Raw genomic sequence first — 25952 nt, 5'->3', positions numbered from 1 at the left:
GTGAAATTTGGCACACTCATTGGGGACAGTCCCGTGGTCCAATTCACAAAGTTTCATGTCCCATACTTGGGCACTCTAGCGCCACCAATGGGTCAAAGTCCGACTTGTGTATACACACGCAACTTTTGAACCGTATGACCCATTTTCAAAAATGAGGTACCATCGGATTCCCCTCATCAATTTCACCAAGTTTCATGTCATCTAGCTTCATGTAATTTCACCTCTAGGTGGTGCTGCAATAAGCAAAAAAAAGACCAATTATCTTCAGATCAAGCCTCACAAACGTTTTCACATGGTTTTTGATTTTTAAAACTGTTTTTCCGTTAAAGCTGATCAAAGTTGATGAAGCCGCCAAAACAGGAAGTGAGATCATATCTCGGGAAATATTTGCTGAATTGACATCAAACTTGGTACTGGTGTTCGGGACCCTGTTCCAAAGAGGACTACAAAAGTTTGTGACATCTAACCGCTAGGGGGCGATCCCGTGTCTGACACATGTTAACTTGTGGTACCAGATGAATTGATGCGGCTGCCATTTTACATTTTAATTAAAAAAAAATGTCCCCATCCCTATTCAAAATGTATCTAATATTCACCAAATTTGGCACAGATTATCTACAGACCACAATCACCTTGACATGTCAAAATAGGACTGAATTACAGCTGTTTAAACTTGGGCTAAATCTGACAACCGCTTGCCAGTTGAAAAACTGCTTATATTTTTTACACAGTAACTGAATACAGTAATTTCCAGCACTGAGAATAGCTCACTAGGATAAATTGGTGTCCTGGCAAGGACAACCTAAGAGGTTCAAAGCCAATGAGCCTGCCATGTCACTGGTTTTCTGTTTAGCGAGACTAAAAGCCATTGCAAAGGAAGCCAGGTACAACGCAGTCGCTAGCTACTTGTAATCTAGCTGTATATAGTCATGGCAATCCTCACTAGGGATGGGTATCGAGAACCGGTTCTTGTTTAGAACCGGTTCCCAGTGAACCAATTCCTTGGAATCGTCAGCCAAATTATTTAACGATTCTGCTAACGGTTCTCTGTGGCGTTGCGCATGCGCAAACTTTTATAGTTTATTCACACTGCAGCAAACATGGCAACTAGGCAGAAGCATTCTAAAGTTTGGTTGTATTTCACACAACAAAATGACAACAACGCCACTTGTAACGTGTGTAAAAAGCATATTTCGTCGAAGGGAGGATATACAACAAATATGAAGAAGTATTTAAACACACAGCATGGAATGAAGTTACTGGAATGTCATGTGTTCGATGCATGCAGCAGCGCAGCTAACGTTTGCGCTTCATCTGCAACTATCAACGGTAGATCTAAACTCCTCAAAAGTGATCACAACCACTTGTCACTGTGCGAAGCAATTTGCCTTTATTGTGTATAGTCGATCAAGTTATCTTCTGTCCTGTCGTTTGAAGCATACATTTAAGCTCCGGCATTCGTCTCCCGTTATTGATCACTTCACGTTAATTATCGGAGGGCGTGTGTTATCAGCAAACGTTCGCGTTGTCGTGTTAACCCATTATTAAACTGAGCATATCGATTTTTATTCCATTGTTAAACTTAGCATTTTAATTGTTTAACAGAATGGCCGATGTTTGACACTGTCATATTATATGATTTGACCTTGGCTGAAAATTGAAGATTCTATAATACTATTCTAAGCTAGCGTAGCTAATAGAAGTGTAGAAGAAGAGCAACGGAAAAATGTAAATGTGTGTGTATACATACTGTATATGGTGTGCAGCATTTTAGAAAATTATATAAAAGAAAATTAATGTAAACTAGAAAGTGCATTTCCTGCAGAAAATGCGTTGGAATGCTGAAAGCTGAAATTATAATTTTTTTTTATCAGAAAATACAGAAATGAGAAAATACCCGCAAGCTGAACTGAATAAAAAAGAATTGTGAGTCACACAAAAGAGGCAGTGTGGAAGCTGAACTGCATCATCTAACAATAGGTGCGTTCGACATGGACTGGGGCTGCATGAAACGACCGGCGAGAGTAGCCACTTGCAGTCAGGGAGGAGTTGAAAACGGCTCTGTGAAGTCGGACATTCCAGCTTCTCGTGGTTTGCTGCGTTGATGTCAGTCATGGCCGATCAAGCACTGTTTTCTTACTTTACTTTATTCATAATAAAACTTAGTATTTCCGTTATTGAAGAGGTGGACTAAATCCCTTTCTTCAACACATTTTTTATTTAATTTAACAGTTTGGTCCGGATTTGAGCATTGGCGAAATTGAAGGTGTCAGAATAATGACAAAACACGCGTCAAAGTTGTCGTGTGTGAGTCTGGCCAATCATGAAATAGCTGTATCGTCATTAGAACCCGTGCAGTTGCTTTTGAGAAAATGCGCTCGGCTACACAGCCGGCAGTTCTCGAATCGATCTCACGGTACTTTGATGGCTACTTCACAGTGACCTAGCCTCGGCGCCGTCTCAAGTCGGACAAAAAGTCTAACCAGAATTCACTGTTTCAAGTGAGCCGCCTGCAGCTGGCTGCTGCGCTGCATGAAGTCAGTCCATGTCGAACGCACCTAGTGCTAAGAGCTGAAATACAATGCGGGAGAAACTGAAAGCTGAACTGTTAAACTGTAGTAGTAGAAGAAGTAGAATATTCGTTTTAGTAGCTGAAATTATAGAAACAGAATTACAACTCTACCGGCAGTTTCAAAAACGTGTTCCTTCTGCTTTCTCTGACGAATTTGTCAGTATCTGTATGTATCGTCGATTTAATCCAATATCAGCAAGGATATTGTAGTTCCTTGAAATCCATTTGCCATGGTTAGCGATACTGAACAGAACTATATTAAATTCTACCATTGTCATAATTATCTTAAATGGTCTCATTGCAAAAGCTAAATCGTCTCTAGGGACTTTGAAGCACCCGTGTGCCGATCTGGAGTAAACTGGCGATAGCAAAGATGATGGCAAATACCACACAAACGGAATTTGGGGCTCGCTAGCTCTGCAAATTCAGCTATTCTGGGAAGCCAGCCAATATAAAACCAAAACATGAATTATATTAATATGACAAAAGAGGTTGCAGTTTGCGTTGTGTAAAGGGTGAACTCATACAGCTGTCAATCCTTGTCAATGCAATCCGTTTCACCTTTCCTAATTGTCTAGCTACCTAGTAGATCGAAGCCTATTCTAGAAGAATGGTAATAAATGATTGAAGTATTTTTAGTTTGCCAGCATTGCAACAATTTTCATTCTTCATGCTTCATTTTTGGATCAATAGATAGCTAATTTGGTGTTGGTCGTAGCAGTCGCGAAAATCTGCTATCAACTTGGGGGGGACAATTATATGACATTTTCTCAAGAGCAATTTCTGAGGGGGACACCAAAATGATTGCTGTAATACAGCCTACATTGTAATATGTTACATTTATATTGAGGAACCATAATTAATACTCCTGGATAATTTATAGTTAGTAACTGAAGGGTTGTTTCAACTTGTTCAAATGTAGTTATAGTAGTGTTTCTTATCAGTCAAGTATGAATGCAGGTGTACAGTATTTACAACCAGCAATACCAAGAAAGGCCAGTATGTACTGTACACTGTATGGGTGCAGTTTATGTCATTACAATGGGCATGGTGCAGTCTCATCTAAAATAATCTCAATTGAACCATCATTAAGTCGGGGAAAATCGCAAAACCATTTCTCTTGAAGTGTCAACACTTTGTTGGCAAGAGTCTGCGGTTCTATAAATTGTGGGTGTGGCTGATATGGTTCTGTGCCACCACTGAGGTGACTAGACAGTACTTAACCATTGTTTCCTGCTGGCAAAAAGGTTGACCCCAGTTCTGCCATGGCTGTGACACTGTCATCTGAGGTAGAAAGCTGAAAAGTCACAGCAGTCATAGCCTGAAACTGATCATTTTTTTGATAGTTGAACGATTTTAATAGCTGAAGATTTGAAGGCGCTGAAGGGTGTCAAGGAAGAAATAGAAGAAGTTGAATAAAGATTCAAAGAACAATACTTGGAATTCTGAAGCAGTATTCCAACAATAAACCCGTTTGTGCTGTTCCCCCCCCCCCCCCCCCCCCCCCTTGCCCAATAAGAATCGATAAGAGAATCAATAAGGAATCAAATTGATAAGCAGAAATTGATAAGGAATCGGAATTGTTAAAATCTTATCTCATCCCTAATCCTCACCCAAACTTTTAAAATTATTTTAGATTTTCGAAACGGTTTGATCGGTACAGCCAATCAAAATCTGCAGCAAAGCCGGCAAACAGGAAGTTGGGTCGTATCTCAGCAAATCTTTGATGGATTCAAAGCTGCATTTACTCAGAACCCTATTCTGAGGATGTCTCAAATGTTTTTCGTTCATTTTATCTGCTTTACCGGCTTAGACACCTCATTGCTGCTTGCAGCTATATTTTAATAGTTTGTTTGTTTTGCCAGTAAATATGTAAAATAACTTCTTTATGAGGAGGTTATTAGATCTGTGAAACATGGCTTCTCTCCAATAAATAATGTTGGTAAATTGAATATAATGCAATACTACAAATATGATGTGAAGTAATATGTTGCAGAAAAGAAAGCATTTCAATAAAAATGTATATAGTATTTTCTCTGGGCTCAACAAGGTGCTTTACATCTTGTGTATGGGCTATGACAAACATGCAAGAAAACAGACAGACATGTTTATTGCTTGTAACCTAAATTGATTGATTGATTGATTTAGTTTTATTTCAGACATATCCACATACAAAACAAAATGAAAATCATGGAAATACAACAAACAAAAACTATGTTTTCACAAAAAAAAAAAAAAAAAAAAAATGATCTGTGTTGTTGAGATATGCCTGAAAAGGAGCAGGAAGAAGTTTACACTTATTTAATCCTGCCCCTTTACTCCACACCACACTTGCCATTTACATACAACCCAATATAATACAAATATTTTATATTTTGTATATTTATACAATGCATATATCTATATTTATATTTATAAACAATCAATATATCCATATCTACATACATATCTATACAATCAGTATTTATATCCATATAATTATAATTTCCTTCTTAATTCACACCCTCATCCCTGTACCTTATGAAAATCATTGATTTGAACCTTCTTTTAAACTGGATCATGTTTGGGCATTGCTTTAGCTCCGTGCTCATCCCATTCCACAGTTTCACACCCCCAATTGAGATGCAATGACATTTTAAAGTTGTGCGTACCGCCAGTGTCTTAAAGTTTAACTGTTGCCTCAAATTGTAACCCCCCTCTCGGTCAAAGAAAAGTTTTTGTATGTTACCTGGTAGCAGTTTATTTCTAGCTTTGAACATGATTTGTGCAACTTGATATTCAACCAGGTCATTGAACTTTATGATACAGGAATGTAAAAAGAGGAGGTTGGTGTGATCATAATATCCAGCTTTGTTGATTATTCTTATGGCTCGTTTTTGAAGTGTGACTAGTGGTTGCAGTGAGCTTTTGTAAGTGGTCCCCCAGACCTCCACACAGTAATTTAAATAAGGTAAGATCATTGAGCAGTAAAGAATATGCAATGATTTGTGATCCAATATATGCTTTGCTTTACCCAGGACTGAGATGCTTCGTGACAGTTTAGATTTAACATGATTTGTGTGAGGTTTCCAACATAGCTTGTGGTCTATTGTCACACCCAAGAATTTATTTACATACACTCTTTCAATATTAACACCATCTATCTTGACATTTACATCACTATTTAAATTACAATTTCCAAACAACATGATTTTAGTTTTGCTTAAATTCAATGATAATTTATTATTGTCAAACCACCTTTTTAATTTGCTCATTTCAGATGTAATTGACTCCAGAAGCTGCTGCAAGTCCTCTCCCGTACAAAAAATATTTGTGTCATCTGCAAATAACACAAATTGTAAAATATTTGATGTTTTACATATGTCATTTATGTAGAGAATAAAAAGAATTGGCCCTAACACTGACCCCTGGGGGACCCCACAAGCAATGTCCAAACAAGCTGGCACGTATTCACCAATCTTCACAAACTGTTGCCTGTTCTGTAGATAGCTCCTCAGCCAGTTTAATACAACCCCCCTGATACCATACCGTTCTAATTTATTAATTAATTTATCATGATTTATGGTATCAAATGCTTTTTTGAGATCAATAAAAACACCAGCTGCATATTTCTTTTGGTCCAGGGAATTTGTAATCTTTTCAATTATCTCAATGACTGCTAATGAAGTGGATCGGTTGGGTCTGAATCCGTATTGGCTGTCAGTTAGTAAATTGTGTTTATTGATGAATTTATTAAGTCTAGCAGCAAATACTTTTTCTAAGATTTTTGAGAATTGAGGAAGCAGTGAAATAGGCCTGTAGTTTGTGAAGTGGTGTTTGTCTCCAGTTTTGTACAGCGGTATGACTTTTGCAATTTTCATTTTTCTTGGGAATTTACCAGTTTTAAATGATAAAGTACAGATGTGCGTCAATGGCTTCGAAATTCCGTAAATTACCTCTTTGACTATTCTCATATCAATGTCACCATAGTCAGTAGAAGTTTTATTTTTGCATTTATTGACAATCTCTATAATTTCACTCTCTTCCACTGCTGTTAGAAACATTGATTTTGGATTAATGTCTATGAAATCATTAATCCTGTCATCAGATCTCACAGGAACAGGTATTTTTTCAGCCAGTACTGGTCCAACATTTACAAAATATTGGTTGAAGCCATTTACTGCATCATCCATATTATCAATATTCACATCATTTTCAATAAACTCATGGAGATAATTAACTTGTCTAGAACCATTTCCAATAACATTATTCAGTATCTTCCATAGACCTTTAATATTGTTTTTATTAATATCTATTAATTTTCTATAATATTCTTTCTTACTAATTCTCATAAAGTTAGTTAGTTTATTTTTATATTTCTTATATTTATGTTCAGCATCTTTGGTTCTAAGCTTTATAAACTCTTTATATAGTGTATTTTTCTTTTTGCAGGCGTTTTGTAATCCCTTGGTTATCCATGGATTATCTGAATATTTTAATTTCATTTTAATTTATTTTATTGGGCAATACTTATCATACAACAATTTAAATATCCCCAAGAATATTTCATAACCTTTATCAATATTTTCTTCTTTATATAATGGTTCCCAATTTTGATTTAATAATTCATTTTTTAAAGTGTTTATTGCCTCTTCTGTCCGTACTCTTCTGTACTTGAATGTACTCTCCCGTTTTTCCCTTTTTTCCCTCTTGTAGTTGTTAATGTACACAAGAAATACTGGCAGATGGTCACTTATGTCATTGATCAACACGCCACTCTTGGTTTTACTCTCTAAAATATTTGTAAAGATATGGTCGATCAATGTCGAACATGTTGATGTTATCCGAGTTGGCTTGGTGATCAATGGGTACAACCCTCTACTGTATAGCATCTCCAAATAGTCACTAGCTGGTACTTGTCTATGCAGACTCAACAAATCAATGTTTACGTCCCCACACAAAATATACATTTTCTTTTCGTTAAGCTGACACAACACTTTTTCTAGATGTTCATTAAATGTTTCTATTTTTGACCCAGGTGTTCTGTAAATACATGTAACAACAGCATTCCTCTTATTTTCCATATCAATCTCCACTGTAACACATTCAAATAAATCAGTAATGGCTGTTGTCATACATTCTACAATTCTGCATTTAAAATCAGTGGTCACAAATAAGGCAACACCGCCTCCCCTCTTATCTCTTCTACTGCAATGATGCAGTTCATAACCTTCCATACAGAAATCTACACCTCGATCTTCATCAAGCCATGTTTCTGACAGCGCTATTACTGAAAATGTATGTTTAAAAGACCTTATGTATTCCTGGATCTTGGCAAAATTTGCATACAAGCTCCTACAATTAAAATGTATGACTGAAAAATTGTTATCCAGGTTAACTGTGTCATTAAACTTTTCTTCTGTATAGTAATCACACATGGAATCAATTGAGTTGCAACAGTTGTTTTCTGGATCAATATTGCATTCAAAATCATATAACTTGTAGTCTGTGTATTCAGATCTTAACAGTATATGGCCCCCTGTAGGCACGGGCAAATCCGTCTCAGTCATCATTTTCTATTATCAGTTAGATAACATACCCATGCCAATAAGACTGCGGGTGCCGGCCATTCCCTCAAACCAGAATCTTTTCGGTATAACTGTTGCATCCACGGCGCAAATAGGCACTCCTGCCCGCATCCATCCACACAGTCCCATAAAGAAACTATAAAATATAGGCCTACATCAAGCAGCAAGTGCAACCAGGTTGAGAACAAAATAAATAATTTAGTCCACAATAAATCCAAAGTGAAAATAAAAAATAGGCTCAGTTGCAATCCTGAGAAAAAAAAAGAAAAAAAAGATCTGGGGGAAGTCCCCGCGGCAGAAAACGAAAGTAGGGCTATATAGGCCTATGAAAAAGCAGCGGTAGCAGAGGCAGTGTGGTTTTAACAGTTTATAGAGCTTGAGCCTATGTCTCCATGGAAGCATTATAGATCCAGATCGATTAACAGAGAATATAGGCCTACTATATACAGTCATAATGAAGGTGGAAAAGTGCTTCATACCTTGTTCCAATAGGCGCGCAGAACTCCATTCAAAACTTAAAAGACATAGAACTATGAGGATAGAGGCTTTTCGAACGCCCTTCAAAAGAAGTAGAAAATAGAATGAATATCCAGCCAAAAACGTGGCTAATCTTCTGGTCTTCACCTGGCACGGAATTCCTATATCACCCAAAAGCATATTTGGCATCATCTTCATTTGTAGCGGTCCAGGTCTTTCAGCTCCCTAATCATCAACACTTTCTCCGCTTCAGGCGAGGGGCCATTCAACCTTATCAACACCTTGCAATCTCTAGTCCAGGTTGCCTTTATTTTGTGTTCCTTCCATAGCTGCCGTGCTACTCTAGCAATCTCAGCATTTTTAGATGTTAGGTGTTCGTTGACGTACACTGCCGTGCCTTTGAGCTTTTCCCCCTGCATCAATAGCTCTGTTTTGTGTTTACGACTCACAAAACGCATTATGATTCTGGGCTTGATCGCGCGGTCCTTACTTGGTAGAATGTGACAAGCTGCGATGTTGCTCTTGTCCAGGTGGATGTTCCTACTTTGAAGAAAGGATATTACCTGCGATTCGACCGATTCTTGATCTTGCGAGCTTAAACTTTCCTCGCCGTCTCTCTTGGTTGCCGCGGCAGCATACGTCCTCGGTTTAACACCAAGGCCGCTTATTATTACATCTTCTTTGCGGGTGAACAGTTCCATGTCTTGGATTTTACGTTCCAGTTCGTCCATCTTCAACACTTTGTTTTCAAGTACAGCAATTCTGCGATCTTTTGCAGCCATACTTTCTCTGAGTTCTTTGACTTCTGCCAAAATGTTTGTGATCTCAGTTTGCTTTGCTGCAACGACTTTTATATCTAGCGTCAATTTCTTCAGTGTTTCATTCATTTCTCTTATTGTTTCTTCCATTCTTTTGGCGGCGGCCATTTTGATGACCCTTGATGAAATTGTTCAGCATCTTTTCTTTGAGTACTTAGAAGTTTGTCTCACAGTTTAATGTAAATGCTTGTTATACAGGGTTCGTACAGATACTGTAAAATAAAATTCCAGTACTTCCAGGACTTTTCAAGCACTATTTTGGGGGTTCAAGGACTACAATCAGAGATCTCATTTATCAAACATATATCCTTATTAAAGCTACATATGTTATTCAATCAAGAGCAGCGTATGATTTTTTCTTTTTCTTTTGTTCTTTGATTAACATTAATGAGACGGACAGCAGTGGGTTTATTAGACTGCTGTCTCTTTAAGACCTGATGCACGTGTCGCGGATCTGACACCAGCTCTTCACCTCACTTAAGACTTTGAAACTCATTAGAGATTGCTTACGAGGATACTGGCCAAAATTGTCATTTTTTACCATTTTCTGTTTCGTCCTCAAGTAGGCCTAATCAAACCAATGGTACTGGCGCGCACTGGCTGAGAAGAAGCGGCTTTTCTCTCGATGTTTGAGTCTGGTGTTTCTGCAAAGAATGCCGCTTTAGACAGCGCTTCTTCAGAACCAAATTGTTTTCTACTTTGGCTCTTATCATGCTTGAAAAACACACATTTATTGAGAACATGATCATGTGCTATAATGCAAACCAAATAATGCCAGAAAAAACTGATGGTTCATTAATTAAATTAGCAGGAGGGGGATGGGCTGAGGCGTTAATTTTGAGCGAAAAAACTGTATTTATGTTTTTTTTTGTGGACACTTCCAAATTACTTTGTAAATTCATATATTTTGTCTTTAAATAATTCAAGCACTTTTCAAGTACCTCATCATTAATATGACTGTTTTCAAGGGTTTTCCAGGACTTAAATTTCAAAAAGTAAAATTCAAGTACTTCAAGCACTTTAAACACCTTATACGAACCCTGGTTATATTATGTTGCCACCGCCACCCCCCCCCCCCCCCCCCCCCCCCCCCCCCAAGCTCAAGCTAGTTTGCTGTGGGACAAAAATCTTACCTTGTTGCTTGCTTTACTAGCTAAATGAAAATATGTAATCAGTGCACCTCAGCAGTTTGTGATTGCATGTAGTTGGTGTTAATTTTGTGTCAACTGGGTGCAACCAATGTGGGATATTATTGAGTTTCTTGACTAAACTGAGCTTACTCATCAGTTACTGGTACATTTTTCTAAATCAATGAATATGAGATATGCTTCCAAAAAGTATTTTAAAATGTTCTTTATTTTGCTAGATCACAGCTAATTTGCAGTCAAGACTGGCAAGGACTTCATTTGACAAGAACAGGTATGTACATCATACTAGGCAGGTACTTCAGAAGACCAACAGCATATTAGACAGAAGCTCATACTGTGTTGACTCATCAGTATATATTGTAAATTAATGTTTTTTGGGTTAAGGAATTCAGGGGGGACAGTCTCCATTAAAACAGGGACTGTCTTTTCTCCACATGGGTCGCACAAACGCTGGGATCTCTCCCATTAGCCATGAGAAGGTGGGCGGCAGTCCTATCTCATCTGGGAGCAGGGATGGGTAAGGAGGCTGGGGGAGACATAGATTTATGAAACCAAATACTATCAGGGCGTGATTGGAACTGAACTGATGCCAACCCAAAGATTTGCTGGGCCCGGACTTGTCGGAATTGGGGGAATTTAGAGTCTCCCCTTTGCCTGCCTCCCCTCCCTGCCTACTGGGGTGGGTCTTGGACCGGATGGACCCATTTCAAAACATGATGCTCTTACGACACGATTGACACATCAGATCTGGGACGAATGCAGAGTCTGGCCTTGGACGCCATGGATGGGCACCCTTGCAATCGTCCAGAGTCTAACCTGCCAGCCCCAGTCTGGGCTGGTCGCTAGTTTTCACTGTCTGTTGGGCCACAAAAGGGCAGTTTACACACACCACGATTGCGGCTGGATCATCCATCCTGAATCACAGGAGATGGCTAGACTTAGGAGAATCAAATATGCCCTAGTTATGTTTGGTGCATGTTGATGTGGCATAACTCTCCAGGCATTTATAAGGTTTATTAAGGTTTTTGATTACAGGCATCCGAATTGAGCCATGGTAATGAAAATAAGTTTCAACTCGGAGGAACCCACAGATTACAGTAACACGCTACGACTAAGACTTTGTGAATTTTTAGCCAGTACATTTTGTGAAATGAAAGCTCAAACACAGTGAGCAACCCAACCACCAACAGGATCGCCAAAACAGCCAGCAACACAACCACCAACACAGCTAGCAACACAAAGAGCGGGCACCTTCCCCACCTTCTTTGACGACTTGGATGAGTCCTCCACACTTACAATGAAAGGACAAAAGAGGTTCCAAAAAGCCCAGTTGCTTGGCAAATGTGGCAGATCGGCCATCTCAGGAAAAGATGAAGAATACAGATGAAAGAAGAACGCAGATGAAGATGACGCTGAAGAGAAGGCATGTGCACCATGATGCACATGATCCTGATACACAGCCACCCCAACCTAAGGTACACTAAGACAACAAAATCATGGAGCCCTCGAGTTCTGTTTTTTTCTCCAGTTTATCTGTCATCCACACCATTACTAATGACGCCAACAAGTATGCAGAAAGGCTAAAGGACTCCACTTGCTGTCAGCGAGTTTTTGATATTTCTGTCAGTTATCATTTATTTTTGACTCACCAAATGAGCTGACCTCTGGAGAAAGGTGTGACCCTGCAGTTTTTAGTTTTCCGGCTGATACAATTTGGTCATTAAAATTGAACAACCCTGAGGAAGACGATGAGAATGACAAAAAAAGGAACTCCAGAACTTCTATGAAAGGCTTTTCAAGATAAAGGCCCCTTACACTGAATCACATAATTAATGCAAGTACTCTTTCCAGCCCAATAAAGACATTTGTAGTGATGAGAGGATACTGGCCTTCAAAGCTAGAAGATCAATAAAGCAGTACAAAAAGGCAAAGCCTTGAAAATGGGGCTGTGAACTTCTTGTACTGGCTGACTCAAAATGTGGATATACCTAGGACTGAGATTTGAACTCATTTTCATGCACCCAAATATTCTTCAAGTACAACTCTGGATGTTGACTGAATTGATTGAATGTGTATTGTCTTGGAGAGGTGCAAGCAAGAAAGTTTATTTAAAGAGCACAATTCATAGCAAGCAATTCACAGTACAATGTACTGCACATAAAGTACTAGAATAAAAACTTGCAAGTAGCCGTGACCTGATCTTTTTCGGAACACTGATAAACCTGAGACGCCACATACACACAAATGATCACACTATTCATCAATCCCTCTACACTGGTAAATACTGATAGTACCAAGATTTCACTTACCCACAGGGTGTTTATAGAATTAAAGTGCAGTGAGAATAGAATATTTTACAGCTCAAATTAAAGGCACATGAAAAGATAAATGTTTTTAACCTGGATAAAAAAATTGCCACATTTGGACCATATATAAGATCTTCTGGTAGTTTGTTCCAGGTGCATGCAGCATAACAGGTGTCGGATGGACTTGTAATAGATAATAATTAAATATCAGTGGTAGTCCTTGGCCTTGTTGAAAAGGCCATTAGCAGATGGGAAGAAACTGTTCTTATGGCGTGAGGTTTTGATCCTGTTGGACCGCAGCCTTCTACCGGAGGGGAGTACAGCTGGAACAGGGAGTGTCCAGGGTGGGAGGAGTCGGCCACAATCTTCCTCGCACGCCTCAGGGTCCTCGAGGTGTGCAGGTCCTCGGGGATTGGCAGATTGCAGCCGATCACCTTCTCAGCAGTGCGGATGGTACGCTGCAGCCTGCTATTGTCCTTGGCAGTGGCAGCAGCGTACCAGATGGTGATGGAGGAGGTGAGAATGGACTCAATGATGGCTGTGTAGAGGTGCACCATCATTGTCTTTGGCAGGTTGAATTTCTTCAGCTGCCGTAGGAAGTACATCCTCTGTTGTGCTTTCTTGGTGAGGGAGCTGATGTTCAGTCCCCACTTGAAGTCTTGGGAGAGGACATTGCCCATGAAGCGGAAGGACTCCACAGTGTTGACTGGAGATGGGGGTGAGTGGGGCTGTGTTCTTCCTGAAGTCCACAACCATCTCCACTGTCTTAAGAGCCTTGAGCTTTAAGTTGTTCTGGCTACACCAGGTCACCAGGTTTTCAGCTTCCCAACTATAGTCAGACTCATCCCCACCAGAGATGAGCCCGATGAGGGTGGTGTCGTCTGCAAACTTCAAGAGTTTGACGGACGTATGACTGGAGGTGCAGCTGTTGGTGTACAGGGAGAAGAGCAGAGGGGAAAGGATGCAGTCCACCCTACTATTGAGATGGAGGAGCTTCTTTTGGACTCCAATGCATTTAAACTCCATTTAAATGCATAAATGTAAATGTAACTAATCAATGGTATTTAATCCAATTGTGCTTTTGAAACATCAATTGTGTTGTGTAAGGAATGACAGATAAAGAGGTTATTTTGGAGGAGGAGCAGCACTGCTCTCGTGCACTGCTCCTCCCACTGGACCAACATGCCCAAAACCTGCACGCCTATTCTGTGGCAGACTTAGTAGAATCAGTATGAAGCATTACTGTATCTGGGTCTTGGCATCACAGAGCTGGTGGTCTCAAATTGCTAGAGGGATGATTTTAATAATCCTGACAAAAACAATAGGGATTCAACCGCTTCACTTTTTATGCAATGCATTTTGTTTTGTTATGTTTGGTATGACGTGTAATATGCTTTTTGTTGTGTTTATAGCTTTGAGAGTGTTGCAGAAAAAACACACATGGAATGTAAGGCAGAGATGGTGACACCCCTGGTGACAAATGCAGGCTTTGTCTGCATAACAGATGAAAACCTTTACTTTCAACCCCTCAATGGTTATCCTGTGAGTATCCTAGAATGCCTCCACACCCTTAAGATTTTTCCCTCCCACATCAACACAAAATACTTATACATTTTATTCATTCAGCATAGCAGACACTTTTATTCAAATCGACATACAAATAATTAGTTAAGAATTGAAGTTTCTGAGCTATTCAACCTGCAGCACTAGTTATCCATACCTGTGTGAAACTCAGTATCATTAATGTGTTCATTTAAAGGTTACGTCCTTAGACTCTTGATGATGAGCAGCAAAGGATGGATTTCAGATAGAAGCACATCAAAATAACATGCATTTATATGTAAGGGATAATGTCCGACGAGTAGGAAGCACCTCGTGATGGAAGCACCTCGTCCTAACACTGTGCGTCGGACGGTTCACGTCTCTGCATCGTCCATTATCAGGTGATAATGTACACCTCGAAGGGCATAATCCCGCTTATACCATGGTCACTTGCCAACGTTTTTTTTTTAAACATTAATTAATGTTGTCTTGCGTTTTTTTTATAGAAATCTAACGTTTTTCAACGTTAGCCAACTCTGATATTTCTAGTCCGCTCATCTCATAGAACCATCACCGGTGTTGAGTCCCTACTGGCTATTTTGATCGTATTGTCTGGGTTAGCAGCAACATTCTTAGTATGAATTTTTTATATGTGGTATCAGAAGGAGCTGTGGTGTCGTGGTAAATACAGCTATTGCCTCGAAACAACCCCAACACGATTAGCAGCCTACATTTGGGTAATGTCTATGGGAACCAGTTGGTTCAGAAGAAGCCAAATCAAGATGTTACCTGAAGGCCAACGTAGTTATTAAATACGTAACAATTTGGCTAACTTTTGTGAGCTGGTATAGCTTGCAGTGTAAAGCAATGGGCCTCTGTGTGCTATGTATTTTTGCTCTAGTGCGATCGAATCCCACTTCATGCGAGCCTGCAAATGTTTTATTTTGTCTTCATTTATTTTGTCGCGAATGGTAGCCTAATGTAGTGCGCACGTAGCCTATAGGCCTACTTTCCGACTTGAAAATCGCCAGTAATGTTTGTGAATTTGTGACGAATCAGGTGATAGAGGCAGACAGATAGGTGCACGCACAGCTGGGAAACCAGTTAGTATGGGAACCAGTAGGGACCAGAGCCATAGAAAAAAGAGAGTTGCGAGACTTCCATAGACTCCCTTTGTTATCGAGAACTGAGGAACATTGTATTTTCCACCGTTGAACCCCATTTATTTTCTGTGTCTCCGAAGCAAGTTAGATGGTAAATTGATGAAAATCCTGCATTATTTAATATTTCTACCACCACATATCAATTGTTATTAGTAATATTTCATATAGCCAGCTTTAGAAAAAATGTATCGTAAGATTATAGCTTGTTAGATTCTAAATGCAGATAGAGCTAGACTGTAGGTCTAACCAGAGCCATAGAAAAAGAGAGTTGCGACACACTTTGATCTCGCCGACACGTGATCACGTGGTTCAAGTCGCTGTAGTTCCAAAAAAGCCCACTGCTGTCATCCTGTTTGAATGGTTTTCAATTAAGCTGGCCAACGGAAGTCGCTTTCTCAGGCAAATGACGAAAGAAACAGGCTTGGTTAAAGAATTCCGATAGTCTGGCTATCTTCAGCAGACTCGTATCTACAAAAGGCAGTCCTCCCTGACATTTTTGGTGTACAATGGAGTGAAATACAACATTGTGAACCCTCACTACCAGTGTAACACAGTAAAAAGCTAGAGCTTTTTTGTCACGTGGTGAATTCTTTTTTAAAACTATGCTGTCAACCTGTTTGAATGGTTTTCGGCAGGACCATCTCGATTCAAGGAGAGTTTCGATATATTAAAGGGGCGATTGACTGGGTTTTTGGGGTATTTCACACTGTTCCTTAAGGTCTCCGAATAGGGTATGTAACATTGGTTGGGTTGAAAATGGCCCGGGTGCTGTTCTATGCCCCCTGATAGATTCTCTGAAATGTTCCCGGGAAAAAACACTTGCTTTTCTCCTTTTATGGTATGCTCATTAATATTTAGATAAGCTGCGCGCTGATTGGTTGGTTTTCAACGAGTGAAGCTGGTGAGCAAAAACGCAACACGGCCAATAGCAGCACTCACTGAAACACCAAAGTTGGAGACTTGAAATAAAAACCCGCAAATACATTTATTGTGTCTACACAACACTGTTTTCAACAGATTGATTACATATCATTTGAAATGATAACATTCCTTGTTTCCACTTCTGTTGTTGAAGCAAACTGGATTGACTTAGGTGGGTAGAACGTTAGGCTACAGCTTAGCAACCAAACCATATCGTGATTCAACTCGGCTTCAGTTAGCTAGCTCTAGATATCTTGCTGAAAAATAACCTGACAAAGATCTGGACAAACATGCATCATGAATTGTAGATTTACAAAACATGGGTTATTTATTTGAATGAAACACAGTCAGGAACATGAAACAACGTTAGCCCTATTGCCAATAAACTAGGCTAAATTATCACACATTCTACCTATGCTCTTGCGTTAGCAAGCTAAACTAGTTTAGTCTACATGCCTACAGTCTAACCTAGGTGTTACTAGTAACAGTTACTAGCAATGCTAACGTATCCTGTATGTAGCACCTGCCTTTCTCCAGTTCTTTCAAATAGATTATCTAGACATTAGATAGCAATAAGCCAGACTGCTGTTCGTTTTCTGGCAATTTTTTCGGAAGCTTCCCTTCTAATGCCGACTACAGCTAGCCTAGCTAGAGTAATTTGATGTGTGTAGAAACGTATTTAGCATTCTACCTATGCTCTATACAGGACACGTTAGCATTGCTAATAACTGTTAGCACAACATCATACTGTCCTTACAGCTTGCGGTTGCAATGAGCATACGGTCGGAACAGCACCTCTTCTCAGTTTCAGCTTCCTAGCAAATCCTGCTTAAAATTGTCCAAGGTTGACAAAACTGTCTTGGATGACATGTCAATGATTGAGTGTCAAACTTCGCCAGGATATTCTCATAGACAACAGCAGCCATGCGTGTCGAATGTTTGGCTCCTTGGGAAGATAGTGAGTGTTAGCTTTCCCTGTACAGCCTGGAACACAGCATTTACGACCTTGGTCTATTTTCAATATCCTTGTTATAATTCAAAACGGTCTTCTTTGTAATTACGTATAAGTAGCCTACACAGAGCAGCGCGCAGCTAAACTAGTATCAGAGATAGACGCTACCTCGGGCTGGACTGGATGTAAATTTTGGGGCGTGACAAAGATACAGACCAGAGCCAAAAAGGGCGGTCCCCCGTGCTACGTCACACCGGTGGCTTTGTTGAAAAGCTAGCGTTTTACAGCCACATTTTTTCTTTTTGAGATTTGTTTAGGAAAAAGGTGTCAATGGACTTTGATATTCACTGCATGTTCATTTTACCCCCCGAACTGTCGTTATTCAACAATGACAAGGTAAAATTGGTTTTGCAATCAATCGCCCCTCTAACACATAATGTCATTATTACAATTGGTTACTGGTGTGTTGTATCATGTATGTCTGATACTTTATTAACATTTATGCATTATCTTAACTTATTCGTAACGCAATATTGTGAAGCGGAGCTTGAAATTAGGGATGCTCCAATCTGATCAGCGCCGATCCATATAGGCCGATATTCCCATTATTGGTTTTGATCGGTGTTCTCAAAACGGCCGATCAAACATGGCCGATCAGATTACGTAAAATCTGCGAGAACTACTATCAGAGACGTTTCAATAAAACGCTGGATAGGCATTTCAAGCCGCCAGTGGTAAGAAATTATTCTTTAACCTTTAGATGCATGAGTTCTAAATATTTCCGACGCTTCCACCAGAGTTATTTTTCCAAAACGGAAGCTAGCTAGCTTTAGTTAGCTTCCGTTACCTAGCAACCTAGCATAATATTTGTAGCAATGTTACTACCTACTAGTGTTACTTGTTAGCCTCCTAATTGTACATTTTGAAGCCATACTATAGCGTTTGTCATAGTTTTTGTCTATCGGAAAATAGTCGGTTGTGCAACGTTAGTCTTTGAGACCCGCATTTGAACGAAATCACGGACAGCTGCTTTTTGGAAGGCCAATTAAGACCGCTTTCCTGCTCTCGCACAAGCAGCACGAGTCTTCCTCTCCGCATCTTGTACAAGTGTAGATAGCGAGCGACTTTTCAGCACAATAGGACATATTTTAGATAAGAGGAACAGGTTGACTCCTAAAAATGCTGATATGCTTATATTTATCAAGGCAAATCTGCCAGTGATGCTGCTTAATCAGAAGTAAGGTTTGAAAACTTTAGTATGCCCCCTCTCCGAGAGCTATTACATTTTTAAAACATACTTGTGACTTTAATCCATATTTATCAAATCCTCAATGTATGTACAGGTTTGGGGTGAGCTGTTAAAGAGCTGTAAACATCTGTCATTTCAGGAACAGGTAGTCCAAATCAAGCTTCACAAAGTAAGAAGAATATACAAAAGGCGCCAGGGATTCAGACCACTGGTAAGTGTTATTTTTATTTGAGGTAGAAGAATATTTGAAAGGCAATCTCAACTTCGGGGATCAAAGTTTAAGTAAAACATTTAGTATCTGAGGAAAAAATAGCAAAAGACAAACTCTGTAATTGTACTTAAATTAACTGGAAACGTATGTTTTGTTTCAGTGATACTATGTCTGATTCAATGATCTCTAATGTCTGGTTCCTCCCACTAATTCAGGGACTAGAGGTCTTCTGTTCTGAAAATGACTTCTGCTCAGACATCTACCTGAAGTTTTACGACACCTGCGACAGAGATGAACTCTACTATTATATTGCCACATTTCTAGGTCAGTGAGTGCACAGTGAATTATGGGTTTAATATGATGACTGGACAGAGGAGTGTCATTGAGGTAATTTAATAAACATCCAATATGACGTTTCGTTGCCCTGATTGGTTGTATCTATACAGTTCAATCCAATTGCACCCAGAGGCATTTTGGTCTGCGCACATTGATAACTGAAATACAAAAAAAGGTTTAACATGGACAGTATTTGTGAATTGGTCTGGAGATGCCAGGCTAGCTGGTCAGTGGCAGGTGACCCTTGGTTGCCACAGTGGCAGAACCTTAAGGAGAACCTGGGGAGGGACAACCCCAGATAAACATAGACTTGTTCTTTAAGTAGGAAGTGAGAGGTGAGTAGAGATTAAATCGACAGTCTTAGAATTTTGCCCCATATGTAGGATTGTAATTGCACAAACAGTGCTCATCATTTTATTTTAAAAGTTAAATCATTGTGGACAAGCTGCTCAGTTAACATCCAATGTCTGGATGGAGCATACTTCTTTATTTCCTTTTTCAAGGAAGGATAGGCAAGATTTGCTAACCTTTTTAAAATGCTAAGCACCTTAAGGCGCACATCCTTTCAGGTATTGTGACGTTTTTAGGATTTCTATCCAATAGTATTTTAGAACAATTTCTTTTTTAATGTTTGCTATAGTCACTGATCTGCAAATTTGCACTATTGCACTGTACTCCACTTAGGTTAGATTAGGTTATAGGGTTGAAACAGTTTTTTTGTGCATTAGGGTTAGTATAGCGTACTATTTATTGTTATCTGTAATTTAGGAAGTTTTAGTGTTAGGGTTAGTATAGCAGTGTTAATTTCTTCGACGAAAACTATGACGAAAAATGTTCGTTAACGACCTTTTTCCCATGACTAAAACGGATCTTTGAAAATAAAAACTATGACTAAATATATTATAACTTTCGTTAACGAGACGAGACGACACGAACATGTTGGTGGTTGACGAAGTCACAATACTTTTTTTTCCCAAGAATTGTATATTTAGATAGATCCTCTCTGTTTACTAAGCGCGCTCTCATCTCTACTGCTGTAAGTGGCCGATTCTCGTCAAGTCTCTCGGCCAAGTTTCGCACGAGTTAGAGGCGTGTTCGGGCGAGTGTTATCAACCCATGCAATTGGCAAGATATGTCGCGCTGGTGCTGCTATAACATACACAGGCAGCACTAGCACGGCTAATTTAGGTTGTCATCTGAAGAGGCTACATGGTATTTGTGTGGAGACGTCTGCCTCCTCCTCGGATTCAGCTATGGCTACAGTCGGTGGCTATCTCCACCGGTACCTCTAGCAAGAATAGGAATTCTATATTCTCCGAGAAACAAATCCCTGTTGTGTACGACTAAGTAAGACGAGAGATAGCTGAGTCATTGAGAAAAACCTTAAAGTAGGACATGAGTTCAATTTAGTGTGTGGTAGTAAATGAGTGTTTACAGCAACTTGTGACTGCCAGTAGCCTAATATAGTTAACCATTTTTTACTTTCAGAGTAACACATTGCCTTAAACTAGTCCTTTTTTCCTGTTGTAGGCTAAGTCCAGGCCTGATGTTATGTCTTCAGAGACTTTGTTTAATATGAGAAGTAAATCTTTCACTTGTTAATTGATTATTTGCTGTCTGCCAGAAATACATAATTATGTAGGCTACCATATTAAATTGCATCGCATCTGATTGAATCACATCTTGTAAAATCGCACTGCATCTCAATAGGGGTGAATCGTAACGCATTAGTAGTTGCTTATGTATCTTTAATGTATCGGATTGTTGGCAGTGCATCGAGATGTGTATTTCATCGTCCTCAGTGATGGAGATGCACATCTCTACTGAGAAGGGAAAAAAAGGAGTCTAATATGGCTATTAAATGTGACTAAAACTAGACTATAAATGTAAGACTAAAAAAAAATGTGTGACTAAAACTAGACTAAAAATGTAATTAGTTTTCGTCGACTAAAACTAGACTAAAATGTTTTGAGTTTTCATCGACGAAAACTAGACTAAAACTAAGAAGGATTAAAATGACTAAATGTGACTAAAACTAATAAGCATTTTCGTCTAAAGACTAAAACTAAGACTAAATCAAAAATAGCTGCCAAAATTAACACTGTAGTATAGTCGTTTATTTAATGCTATCTGTATATTTAGGAAGTTCACTTATCTAAGCTCAGCATAGATGTACATTTGTTCCATGTACTTATATGTTATGTTATGCCAGGTGCTTGCGTTGTCTTGTCTTAAGGATTTCAGTGCCCAGTCTAACCTTGTGTTTTTCTGTGCACCTGACAAATAAAAGACTTGAAACTTGAAAATATAGAGTATACTTTAAGTTCGCTTTCAATATACTTTTAAGAAGTATGCTTAAAAAAAATCACTTTCGATATTCTTTTAAGAAGAAGTATACTTAGAAAATAGTTCACTTTTGATATACTTTTAGTATGCATGGAAAATTGTTAACTTTTTGATAAACTTTTAAGAAGTATGCTTAGAAACTGTAAATTGTACACATTTCTTCCGGAGTAGGATGTACGTTTTCTATTATTATACAGCAAAGTCAAAATACTTTTATAGTACATTACAGGTAAAAAATTTAGATCCATCTTGTATATTCTAATTATTCATGTCTAGGAAAATCTGTTATGCATTGCACATTGAATCTTTTTTGGTACTGAAGCTGTAACCTTAATTACAGCCAAAACATTTTGAAGCCCTACACTCTTATACTAATAATTATCAATTGGAGTATTTATGGCAAAAATGAAAAAGCTACTTGAGAAAGAAGCAGACAGAAGGGTTGCATTATGCATTTGAAAGTTAGATAGTGTGGCTCATTAGCTGGTCAATTCCCATGATGCAAGGCAGTAAATAGTGTTAAAATGTGCTGATAAGTTTGCCATTTGTTCAGAATACAAATGTAACTTCATGAATTTCGTTTTTTAAATGTGTCTGCTTAGAATGTAGTGTTTTGTTGCGTGGTAATTGTAATTGTTGTGCTGGTTTACCATTGTAACCAGGAGTTAAATGGCTGTTACGTTTGATCAGAAGAGCTGGATTTTTACGACATGAGTGCATACACAGTAATTAGCTTCTTTCAGCTAATAGTCTGCAGTGTCACTTGGCGAGGGCCCCCGTTCTCGTTAAGTGACGCAAGATCAGCGGCATTTGAGGGGCCCCTAAAATTTTAAATAATTGGTAAATCATAGTAAATCTACATTTATTAAGTTTACTTCTTGAAGTACTTACATTAATTGAAAGTGCACTTGAAAGTATTCCAAAGTACACTTAGGTACTTTAGGAAGTATACTTCATGAACTGAAAGTGCACTACACAGGTTACTTTACAGTATTCAAAAGTAAACCTCAAATACACTATAAGTGTACTTTAAAGTGTACTAAATGACCTAAAAAGTGGGCCAATTCTGTTTACTTAGTACAAAATAGTATATAAATAAGTACACTGCTAGTATACTTTAAGTGCTATGATAATTGTATACTTTTTATACTTAAATATACTTACAAATTAAACTTGAAGTATACTTCTTTTTCGTAAGGGTTATTCTATCTACTTCGACAGTAAGCAACATATGGCCTATCATTTTGTTAGTGTAAATCTTGATATCGATTTGGGGATAATGAAATGTCTGCATAGCTAGCTAGTCTTGTTGCTAAACATACTTGTATGGGTTAAGTCTACACTTAAAGCCCAGGGGGGTTGTTGACTGAGCACTTAATTGACGCGCTTGTTAGATGTAAAATAACATTCCAACCTTGCGTTCTTGGTTAGGCAAACTTTATTACTCACGGTAAAATCCAATCCATAAACATGTCCATACATCCAAATTCGCATCTAATTTACATGTAACAGACCTTTGTTATACAAATGAAGTGGTCAAAAAGCTATATGCGCTCTCCCTCTGTCAAGCAACACCTGACACCTGCAAGAATGTTCACACCTTTATTTTGTGAGCCCAATTAAGGTGGAGCGCCATCTAGTGTCCCAAACAACATTAAAACATAAACCAAAATGGCTCCTACACACCGGCCCCTAACTGTGATGGCCAAGACATCACAATTCTAACACATACCAATGGGAGCCATAGAGAAAGAGGGCAGAGTGAAATCAGACCTATTGATACTCCACAAGTTTGAAACATTAGCAAGATAAAATGATGACAAGTTAAGGCTAACCTATGACTCATACATCAAAAAAAGTTTTGTCACAGGCCTTTCAATGATGCTTGTTTTTGTCTACAGACATACTGATCGGGCAAGCCCCCTTTTATCATGAAAAGCCTCCAAGACTCTTCCAAGTGGCCAAGAACCACGTGGGGCAGTAGGGTCCATGATGATTACAATATCTCCAGGTTTAAGATTTTCCCTCCTTTGATTCCATTTCTTCCGTTCCCGCAGTAAAGGTAGGTATTCGCGTATCCATCTTTTCCAAAAGAGGTCAGAGATATATTGGACTTGTCTCCACCTCAGCCTGACGTACAGGTCATGTTGTTCAAACAATCCGGGTGGTACAGATGGTTTTCCTTTCATAAGCAGGATATGGTTGGGAGTCAGGGGTTCCAGATCATTTGGATCATCGGAAAGTTTGGTTATGGGTCGGTCGTTTAGAATAGCCTCTGCCTCACACATGACTGTATGACGTCCATCATCGTCTAGCCTTTGCTGTCGAAGCACTGCATTTAGGATTCTCCTCACCATGCGAATCACACACTCCCAGACACCGACAAAATGTGACCTTGCTGGAGGATTGAAGCTCCAGGATTGACTCCCCTTTGTTGCAACGTTCCTTCGATCTGTGCTTGATTCAGACATGAGAGTGCTTCCCTTAATTCTCTTTCAGTCCCTGTAAAGTTGGTCCCATTATCAGATTGAATATGAACCACTTGACCCCTTCTACAGGTGATTCGTCGGAAGACATTGCTCTACTGGTCAAACAGGTGAAAATCACGCCGTAGCGCTTGACTGTACCTCGTCCTCTTTTAACCTCTATCGGTCCAAAGTAGTCGACTCCCACATTGGTAAATGGTGGGTGATTGGGAAGAATCCTTTCTTTTGGCAAATCTGCAATTTTTTGCTCCATCATTTTACCATTGTGTCTTCTACAGAAAGCACATTCGGGGATGATTTTCTTCACCGCCAAACTTGCACCTGTGATCCAGTACCGTCTCCTCAGTGTGGATAGCACATGATTACGACCACTATGGCCAAGCTGTTGATGGATGTGCTTCAAAATGAGAGTAGCTACATGTTGGTCTTTGGATATTATCAGTGGGTGTTTAGTTTCCTCTGGCAAGGCACCTTTAGTCAGCTGCCCTCCGACTCTCAGGAGGCCGCCATCCAAACGTGGATCCAATTTGTATGAACACTCTGTCTGCTTACGGCACCGTTCTCAGTTGACAACACAGTAATCTCTTCACTGAATCTTTGCTGTTGACAGTTCTGAACTATAGCAAGTTCAGCCTCCAGCAGATCCTCTGCCGACAGAGCTTTTCCTCCTAAAACAATCACACGCCGTTTGTGTGCATCAGTGGCCTCAGGCCCCTTCCTTCTGTGAATCTTGAAGTATCCCTTTCAACTTAAGGAACCAGGCTGCTGCTACCTTCAATCTCCTCCAGTCTGAGAAGTAGGCAACAAGACGGTTGGTACCAGTAAGGAAGTCCCTCACATTAACTGCATTTACAACGGCTTCCTTCTTGACCTCCAAGTCGTTGGCTTCGATCCCAGTATCCACTGTATTGGCTGGCCAGTCCTCTTCTGGCTTACACAGAAACCCCGGGCTGCCAATCCACCTGTTGTTATTGATGAAGTCTCCAACCCTCACTCCTATGGATGCATCATCTGCTGGGTTTTCCCTGGTTCTGATATATCTCCACTGCAAAGGTTTAGTTGCTTCTCTTATACTTGAAATCATATTTGCCACAAAGGTATGGAAGCGCTTGTCTTCATTCTTTATGTACTTGAGCACGGACGTGCTATCCGTCCAAAAGACTGATTCTTGCAATGGAATCCGCAGCTCTGTCCTTAGCATCAGGTCGATGCGGATAGCAAGCACAGCAGCCGTGAGCTCACGGCGAGGTATGGTAATTGCCTTTAAAGGGGTGACTCTGGCTTTACCTGTCAGGAATCCCACATGAAAATCATGTCTGTTGTTTTGCATCCTGAGGTAAGTAACCGTCCCGTATCCTGACTCGCTAGCATCAGAGAAGTATTGGAGTTGAGCATGTGTGATGTTTCCAAAGCCTTTAGGTTTAATGCATCTTTCCACTTTGAACTCAGATAGCATATCCAGCTCCTCCATCCACCTTGCCCAGTGATGAAGGATGTCAGATGGGACAGTCTCATCCCATCCAAAGTTTCTCCGGCAAAGCTCCTGCAACATGATCTTAGCAGGCAGGAGGACAGGTGCAAGAAATCCAAGTGGATCATACACTGAACTAGACACTGACAACATTCCACGTCTGGTGGGAGATGCTTGATGGATTTCCATCTTGAAGTTGAATGAATCCGTTTCAGCGCACCATTGCAAGCCCAGGGCTCTCCTGACAGGAAGTTTATCCATGTCTAAGTTTAGCTCCTTGAGATCTTTTGCTCTATGCTCCTCAGACAGGGTTTGCAATACAGTGCGGTTGTTGCTGCTCCATTTTGTTAGGGCAAACCCTCCTCTGTGACAGACAGCAGTCAGATG

General features: G+C 39.6%; 1 protein-coding gene across 1 annotated transcript in view; it reads left to right on the top strand.

Moving 5' to 3' along the window:
- nsmaf (neutral sphingomyelinase (N-SMase) activation associated factor) overlaps window positions 1-25952 on the top strand; it is a 133921-nt gene that overhangs the window by 28125 nt on the left and 79844 nt on the right. Inside the window, exons 9-12 of the mRNA XM_047024525.1 lie at window positions 10801-10853; window positions 14301-14430; window positions 18855-18926; window positions 19142-19250. Coding sequence (XP_046880481.1) covers window positions 10801-10853; window positions 14301-14430; window positions 18855-18926; window positions 19142-19250 — 364 coding nt within the window. The remainder of the gene's footprint in view (window positions 1-10800; window positions 10854-14300; window positions 14431-18854; window positions 18927-19141; window positions 19251-25952) is intronic.

Source organism: Hypomesus transpacificus, chromosome 8 (assembly GCF_021917145.1).
Source record: "Hypomesus transpacificus isolate Combined female chromosome 8, fHypTra1, whole genome shotgun sequence".
Lineage (NCBI taxonomy): Eukaryota > Metazoa > Chordata > Actinopteri > Osmeriformes > Osmeridae > Hypomesus > Hypomesus transpacificus.
This window is presented reverse-complemented; position numbering and strand designations above follow the sequence as displayed.